This window comes from Dendropsophus ebraccatus, chromosome 5 (genome assembly GCF_027789765.1).
Source record: "Dendropsophus ebraccatus isolate aDenEbr1 chromosome 5, aDenEbr1.pat, whole genome shotgun sequence".
NCBI classification, from domain to species: domain Eukaryota; kingdom Metazoa; phylum Chordata; class Amphibia; order Anura; family Hylidae; genus Dendropsophus; species Dendropsophus ebraccatus.
In genome coordinates this window covers 136625336-136634058 of record NC_091458.1, presented here as the reverse complement: position 1 = coordinate 136634058, position 8723 = coordinate 136625336, and the positions used below count along the sequence as shown (strand labels likewise).

The 8723-nt window shown below is 47.2% G+C and overlaps 1 protein-coding gene across 2 annotated transcripts; it reads right to left on the bottom strand.

The window, feature by feature from the left end:
- Window positions 1-1134: 1134 nt before the first annotated feature.
- On the bottom strand, window positions 1135-8675 carry RPL11 (ribosomal protein L11). Of its 2 annotated transcripts, none has more exons than XM_069971401.1 (6): window positions 8581-8675; window positions 6733-6880; window positions 5227-5333; window positions 3555-3686; window positions 2365-2475; window positions 1135-1206 (listed from the first exon to the last, which is right to left on the bottom strand). In XM_069971401.1, exons 1-6 carry the CDS (start codon window positions 8584-8586, stop codon window positions 1177-1179), a joined length of 534 nt encoding a protein of 177 aa, XP_069827502.1. In that variant the 5' UTR covers window positions 8587-8675; the 3' UTR covers window positions 1135-1176. The 2 variants fall into 2 exon arrangements, with proteins under 2 accessions (XP_069827502.1, XP_069827501.1); XM_069971400.1 differs by having other exon boundaries at window positions 8575-8601.
- Between the last annotated feature and the right edge of the window lie 48 nt (window positions 8676-8723).

Sequence of the window (8723 nt, the reverse complement as noted above, 5' to 3'; positions counted from 1 at the left end):
TTACCCACACTCCACACTATGAGCCCACTGCCCACCCAGGATTACCCACACTCCACACTATGAGCCCACTGCCCACCAAGGATTACCCACACTATGAGCCCACCCAGGATTCCCTACACTACAGAGCCCACTACCCACCCACACAGCATTCCCCACACTACAGAGCCCACTACCCACCCACACAGCATTCCCCGCACTACAGAGCCCACTACCCACCCACACAGCATTCCCCGCACTACAGAGCCCACTACCCACCCACACAGCATTCCCCACACTACAGAGCCCACTACCCACCCACACAGCATTCCCCACACTACAGAGCCCACTACCCACCCACACAGCATTCCCCACACTACAGAGCCCACTACCCACCCACACAGCATTCCCCACACTACAGAGCCCACTACCCACCCACACAGCATTCCCCACACTACAGAGCCCACTACCCACCCACACAGCATTCCCCACACTACAGAGCCCACTACCCACCCACACAGCATTCCCCTCACTACAGAGCCCACTACCCACCCACACAGCATTCCCTGCACTATAAGCCCACTTTATGAGGGAGGGGACACTCCACCTGCATTACCTCTAAAACTAACATTCCATTACTGTAATGAAAGCCTGCATGGCAGAGTCTGATGTGGGTTATTAGGAGTAATGTTAGGCCATATACATAGTATGACCATATGCGCACTGTAGGTCACATTACAGGTACACCAGTTTGTAGCCAACCATACACCAACACTTCTGTACTATAACCTGGGATGCTGCACACTAGTCTGAGATGTTACCAACAGAGAAATATAGCCCCCACAGTCACCCACTGCAACCAACCTACATGATAGGGAAGAAGCAGCTGATCTGTGGGGGAGCCAACTGCTGGAATCCTCAATGGTGACCCAAATGCTATGTAGTTCCCAGCATCTGGGCCACCAATCTGCTGGATCTCCCCCTCCCCACCTTGTTTATGGGTGGTGACCCCTTGAAGCTGCACTGACTGATTCATATGATCACCAAGGGCAGAGTTTGTTAGGTTGGATAAAAGAACAGAGCCTGTAAAGTGCTCAGTCCAGAACACAGCAGGAAAAGTCCATTTACACTTCAAAATAAAGACAAAGCACAACAGAGTTACAACAGATGTTTTATTGAATTTATTGAAAGTAAAGCAGCTCATTTTCCAGGGAGGATGATTCCATCGTACTGAAAGAGAAGGAAAGTTACTGGTTACTCTTTGCTTTACCACTCCGTGAGTTACAACAGTCCATTAGTCTTTAGATCGTCCGGGTAGTCCACAAGAGATAGCAGTGGTCTGCAGCCGCCACTTCCATTACATGGAGCAATGGTTAGATGACCAGCGATATCGGGATTTAAGGTCATGCTTTAGAACAAGCCGACATTGTGCATGTCAGCCATTAAGACATGTCCTATTACACAAACTGATTGGCTGGACAGCTGGTAACGTGCAAAGTACGGCCGATAATCGCTTTATGTAATAGCCTGAATTGTGCATGTACACTGGGCCAGGCCCCTTTAAACTTATGCAACTCACAAGCATAAAGTGTACCTGAAATCTATGCTAGAGTGTAGAATACAAGGTGTGCCAGATAGGAACATTATAGGGAATCTGTCAGGTACAATTCACATTCACAAAATGCTTTATTCAGTGCAAGAGTAAGGCTTTCGCCAAGCTCCTCATTGAAGATGAGCGATTTGAAGCACTTAGGCTATGTTTACATCTCGTTTTTGGCCCCACATCAGGAATCAGTGAAAAAAGGATGCTGGCGTGCGGCTGATGGCCACATTGACTTGAATGAGCAGGAAGGAGCCATTTTATGACTACCCTCTGCTCATTTGCCGGATGTATACTGCTTTTGTGCAGAAGACCATGCTGTTGAGTACCAGGGCCTAGCAAAAGACATTTAGTAAGGACTTCAAGCAGCATCCAAATGGTTAGAGATATACATCGGTCACTACATGTTGGTTCCGGTCCCCAGATGATGAAGGCAGCCAGGAGCTGCCAGGTATGGGGTGGACTTAACAGCCCCATTATGACACAATATCATGGTCCTTAAAAGGTTAAGACATTGGGTCCATTCCAACTAGAACCACACGCAACAAGCTTGCTTCAGAATGTACGCTTCACTGACGACCGAAATGTACAAGTTACTCCAACCAAATAGTCTACTCCATGTGAACATGCTGCTAGGGGCATTATGGATTGTAGATTCTAGGCATCTTATTCAGATTATTTTGAGCAGTATAGGACTTGCTCCAAAGATGCCACAGTAAGCCACCTAAAGCTTCAGTATTATTGCAATTTGACCCAAATACATTTTAAATCTATCCCTATGAGCTTACCTTCTGTTGGAACCAGCGCATGGCTTCTTCTTTCCCAATTCTGTGCTTTGCACCAATAGTGCCAGCTTTGCGCTTCTTGTCAGCAATGCTAAATCCGGGTCGTCCAAGAACCTGTAGAAACACTCGATACTTAAGGACTCAGGAGCTTCAGTTAAAGGGTATGTGCCTTGATTGACAAATGAACACACTATCTGGACCCCTACAAAGCCACGCTGTAATTTGGGGGGGGGGGGGTCTAACCATCTGAAGGAACCCAAGTTTAGGTCTGACAATCTGCCAAACTCCTGCAGCAAAGGTATACTCTGTTATCCACCCATTGTGTATTCAGTAGCTTAAAGGAGTTACACAAGTCAACAGAAATTGCACCAACTCCTACATTCACTTAAACTGGAAGAGAGCTGCAATACCACACCCAGACAACAAGTGTAGTGCTGTTTTTGTAAGAAACTATCTGATAACCCCATTTTAAGACTTCTCCTATACAAAGTAACTGAAGGTAGAACATTCCAGTTTACAGAAGGCTTAAAAACACATGGGTCCATTTAAACTGGTTCGGTCTGGAAAGCTCAAGTCCCTCACAACAACCCCAGGAGCAGACAGGTGAGAAGAATGGTCTTCTGAAACTAAGTGCTATCCATTGTTTTACTGCAACATTCGATAGAACACTTTCCCATGCCAGTCATGGGGGAGGGGAACGTCAGCAGGAGGGCATGAAAAGTGACTCAAGTCACCATGTCCACTCACCTGTGACTAACCGTCCTCCAAGTACCATTCAGAGTTCTATTTAATGCTGCAGAATAGCATAAAAAGCTGTCTGAGAACAGTTCTAACCCATCAGACTGGGGCCAATGTGAAGCAAGGCTGGCAGGCTTTTCAAGGGAGATCAAAGCTCAAAACCCAACATGCAAAGCAGTATTGACCCAAAGTCTCATGTTCTAAAAGCAACTAGAGATTAGCACAACTTGAGCATGCTTGTGTACGTGAACCTGAGCGTGCAGCATTTTATTAGGAGGTTGCAGAAGTTGAATGCAGCATGCCGCCTATGTCGCATGCTCAGGATTGGACAGATTCGAGCATGCTTGAGTTGCACTCATCTTATCAGTCTTACAGTTCATGCTGCTTTTGATGCAAGTTACTTTTCTGCCAGGCTGCGTCAGTACGGTTAGTAAAGTCATTTCTAAGATACATACCACATAGAAATCCAGACCATAGATTCCTATACTTGGGTCATATTTAATTCCCAGATCAATGTGCTCCTGGATACCAAAGCCGAAGTTTCCTGTATCAGAAAAGTTGTTCTTCCTCAGTTCATATTCTCTGACCTAGAAGGTAAAACCAAAACTTGTATGAACACAAAATAGAATGAGATCTCAAGTTGATCTGCACCAATTGCTAGATACAGCAGCAACCATTAACACTTTTGAATTTTACTGCATTAGATAAAATTGTGCTCCTAAGGGAATTAAATATGTAATCTGTTACACAGAACAGTCAAACCACTTTTGGCAATTAGAAAGCCCCTCGCTGCCATAACCAGTCAGCACCCCATCATGACTACCTGCCTAAATGCCACTGAGTCTCTAGGTGGGTGAGCACACCAGACAGCTCCACCACCAGTCAGTTGGAGTGCAGCTCCTGAGCCGGCTTCCATAGACCCTCCTTGAAGCTGCCAGTATGAAGAGTAAGTATCACCCAACACTGATACAGGGTAAATATACACTATCACTGAAAACATGTAGATCTAAGACATAAATTTTATTAGGTATACATTAAAAACCATGGTCCACAATAAATAGTTACCATATAGGTCAATCAATTAGAAACAAAAGTGGCACTAAACCAAAAATCCATAGTGTGTTTCACAGATCGTGAGATGACACATCATACCCCTACCAACAAGTATATATGCCTTACAAAGTAGGTGGTGGCACCTATCTGCCACCGCGGTCTCTACGCGTTTCACCCCTCTGGGATCATCAGGAGACCAAACAGCAACAAGCACATAAATGGGGTCAAGACTACCACTAATCAGACATGTCACTCTGGACAATAAAATATAGTGGGAAAGCACTGACAAATTCACACTTTACCCTGTGGTGTCAAAAACATACACAACTCGATCAGATAAAGTGTGTCACAATGGACAAACAGTGCAGTAATAAAACCAGGCTCACACAGAGCCACTCACGATCCCCGCGACCAGATGTACGGTCTCGTATAGTAGTGCCAAGGACCAAAATATACCATCACTGCAGCAGTAGGTTCATTCAGAATTTGGTGCCAACCAACATGGCTGCAGTCATTGTTGTAATACAACTCGGCACCTATCATTCCCAGAAACACAGTAAACTTCAGGAAGCTTTAGCATTGTCCAGCTATGTGTAATAAGGGCCAGGCTGTTGGGGTACAAATGCAGTACTCAACTGCCAAGATCCACAACACAGCTGAAGCAGTGGCCTGCGGCAGAACACTGCTCATTTTACATTCAGCTATTAACGTTTGCTAGATAATCCCCTATAGATCACTTCAGAAACGCTGATCAGTCAGTCACCAACTATAAAAAGCCTTTGCCATCAGCCACATCCTTCCCAGCAAACTGGCACTACCTGGCTGAGAAACTAAATGTAACATATGGCAATGGTGAAACGCCAAATCTAACAAACTGGGCTTTTCAAGACTGTCACTTGCGTTCTGCTATGGATTCTGCAACATACATGCAGAGCGCCTCATCCTCAGCGGGCAGCAAACAGGTCATCCACAGTGGGCAGCTAACAGGTCACAGCACGGTTATAATCCACAAAGGATTCTCCCAGCACAAAGCTAAGGTAACATTCACAGCTTGTGGATCCTATCGCTTCCTACCTTAAGACCTTTCTCCAGAATCTCTTCTGCTTTTGCGCCCCGAACTGTACAGTGAACTGCAATCTTTTCATTTCTCCTGATTCCAAAAGACCTCACGGTGTAGCGAGCTGAAAGAACACAAACTGATCATTTACAGCAGGACACCAGCAGCCTGTTATAGAATATGAATAATGTGTATAGGGACAGCTCTAGTATACAGAGTATAGCAGATAGCAGGAGGGTTGTACAAGGAGCCTGCTGAAACCACAGCACATATAGCGATTCCACATCTAAGAAGCATAGTAAGTTTTCCTAGATAATTAGGGGTCGATGCATATTCTGATTGTACGCAGGCAACGCCACATCCACGGGTTGCAGGTGTTATGTGACATTAGGCAACTTTCTGATTATCTGACAGATTTTTTTTTAAGCCAAAGCCAGGAATGGATTTGAAAAGGAGAAATCAGTCATTCCTTTATGACCTGTTCTGTTTATAGTCTGTTCCTGGCTTTGGCTTCAACAATGTCAGATAAATCTGTGTAAAGGCATTAGTGTATGGGAGATGATGCTATACACCCCCCACCTTGCCTGGGAAAGATGCTATACACCCCCCACCTTGCCTGGGAAAGCTTACTTCATAGACGTGGAAATGTGGTTTTCTGCTCCCCGTACAACCCCTTTAAATCTTGTCCTGATGCAACACAAGGTAGAAAAAAACCTGCAAAGGGATGTGGCCTTTTCTTTGTCTACACCATGAAGTACAGCTGACAAGGTTTAAAGGGGTTATCCAGCGCTACAAAAACAAGGCCACTTTCTTCCAGAGACAGCCCCACTCTTGTCTCAAGCTTGGGTGGGGTTTTGCTGCTCAGTTCCACTGAAGTGAATGGAGCTTAATTGCAAACCGCACCTGAACTGGAGACAAGTCGTGTTATTTCTGAAAGAAAGTGGCCATGTTTTTGTAGCACTGGATAACCACTTTAACAGTCAGCACAACTGTGGCATACACAGTTTCTCGTGGTCGTTAATAGTTAACTGCTATTCAACCAAACGATCATCACTTAGATTCTAATGACTAAGGGTATAAACACACACACCGTATACGCAGCGTATTTACTGCTGCGATACGCAGCAGATTAGATCTAAATATCTGAACACAGCATCAAAACTGCTGCAGATCTGCTGCGTATACGGTGTGTGTTTGTACCCTTATGGTGTGTTTACATAGGCAGCTAGGAACAGACTATAAGAGAACGGGTAAGGGAACGGGTCATATAGGAAAGACTGCGATTTCCCCCTCTTTAAACCCATTCCTGGCTTTGGCTTCCAAAATCTGTAAGATAAACCTGTCTGTGTAAACGCACCATTAAAGATAATCGTCCCGTGGAATAGGGCCCTTACTGTCACAAGTGACCTAGACAAACTTAATACATGACTATGGTGTCGGTCTAGGTCACAGAGCAGGGAGGGGTGAGTGCTGCTGTCTCCCTGCTCATTCTGGGCTGATCGCATACACCCCGACATACTAACCTTTAGAAAACACAGGGGTCTGACCAGTCAGCTGTTCCAGCACCTTAGCGGCTCGGGTCAGCCTGTCACCACTCTCACCAACACAGATGTTGAGGCACAGCTTGCGGATCCTCAGCTCGCGCATAGGGTTCTCCTTCTCAGATTTGTCCTACAAGAGAAGGAGTTCAGCACATCTCGGATTATTGGCAAATATGCATAGAAAACTACCAAGAACTAAGGAGGCTCCAACACTACCCAAGCTTCCCCGATACATGGCACCTCTGGGGTTCTGGGTAAATTCACTCAGCCAATCCCAAACCCACTGGGACTGAGGTCTGTGATAGCAGGGGAGGAGAGTACAGATTCATGCTCATCACTTGTTTAGCCTATTAAAGGGGAACTCTGGGCAACCTAAAAGATTGTCTGAACAAACCATTTCCCAAACATATACACCAACTACATGACAGGTAACATCTTATAAGTCCTGCACAGAAAGTGTACACATTGTAATAGACTAAACCTACTGACAAGCAGACCGCGATAACCTCCTAAAGGAGAACTCTGAGCAAACAAATCCACAGGACTCACCATCTCCTGCAAGTACAACTTCAAGATTATGCTCCCACCACCCCCTGCCCTTCTGATTTTTCCCCAGAGTTCTTTTACAGCCAGTGGGCTGTCAGTAACATCGGGCTATAGGTCAGCAGTCTCCTTTCTGACAGGTTACTGACTTATAACCTAAAAAAAAACCCCAAAAAACCCAAAGTGTAATGGTAATGAAGCCTTAAAGGGGCATCAAACTTTACAGCTTCCTAAACACGTGGAATACTATGGATTAGGATCCCTCACCATATGACCACACAGCCACACTGACAGTCCTGCCTGGAGCAGCCGCCCTCCCCCCCCCCCCCAGCACAGTCCTACAGAGGGGTGAGCAGCAGGGGGAGGTCTGTACTGGGCATGCCTAGTCATGTCTCTGCACTGAGGGGGATGCTGCCATGCAGAGGACACACCACTGATCCCTACTGCTGCCCCATATACAGAGCACACACCACTGATCCCTACTGTGGCCCCATATACAAAGCACACACACCACTGATCCCTACTGTGGCCCCATACACAAAGCACACACCACTGATCCCTACTGTGGCCCCATATACAGAGCGCACACCCCACTGATCCCTACTGCTGCCGCATATACAGAGCACTCACCACTGTTCCCTACTGCTGCCCCATATACAAAGCACACCCCACTGATCCCTACTGTGGCCCCATATACAAAGCACACCCCACTGATCCCTACTGAGTCCCCATATACAGTGCGCACACCCCACTGATCCCTACTGCTGCCCCATATACAGAGCACACACACCACTGGTCCCTACTGCGGCCCCATATACAGAGCACACACACCACTGGTCCCTACTGCGGCCCCATATACAGAGCACACCCCACTGATCCCTACTGTGGCCCCATATACAGTGCGCACACCCCACTGATCCCTACTGCGGCCCCATATACAGAGCACACACACCACTGGTCCCTACTGCGGCCCCTGCGCCCCTACACTCCATGGCCGGCCAGCAGGGCAGAGGTCAGGCCGGACACCGCTATGACACCACAGTACCGCGGTCTCACACCGGACTCCGCACACATCAGAAAGAGGACAGGAACAGCCCCGGCGCCTCCATACAGCACCGCCAAGCATCCGCCCGTGCACCGCTCCACTGAGACCGACAATACAGGCGCCATCCGCCTCCTCACAAAGCGGGCAACGCACCCCCGGGAGCACACACCACACTCACAGCCCCGGAGAGCGGATGGCGGAGGATTGATCGGTAAGGATTCCCCCTTCCAACTCACACTCACCGCCATGTTGGGAGATTGGAAGAGATCGCGAGATTTCCGCTTCAGCCTTATATAGTGCGGGAAGTGGCGACGCTGACGTCCCACGGGACGTTCTCTTACGCTGCGTCTGTGATCACGTGATCAGTTTATTCTTGTTTTTAGTA

Coding starts and splice junctions, on each gene's coding strand:
- RPL11 (XM_069971400.1), bottom strand. Junction 3,687..5,226: donor TTCTGGAGAAAGGTCTTAAG/GTAGGAAGCGAT, acceptor TTTACCTTCTAG/GTCAGAGAATATGAACTGAG. Junction 2,476..3,554: donor ATGGTCTGGATTTCTATGTG/GTATGTATCTTA, acceptor GTGTTTCTACAG/GTTCTTGGACGACCCGGATT.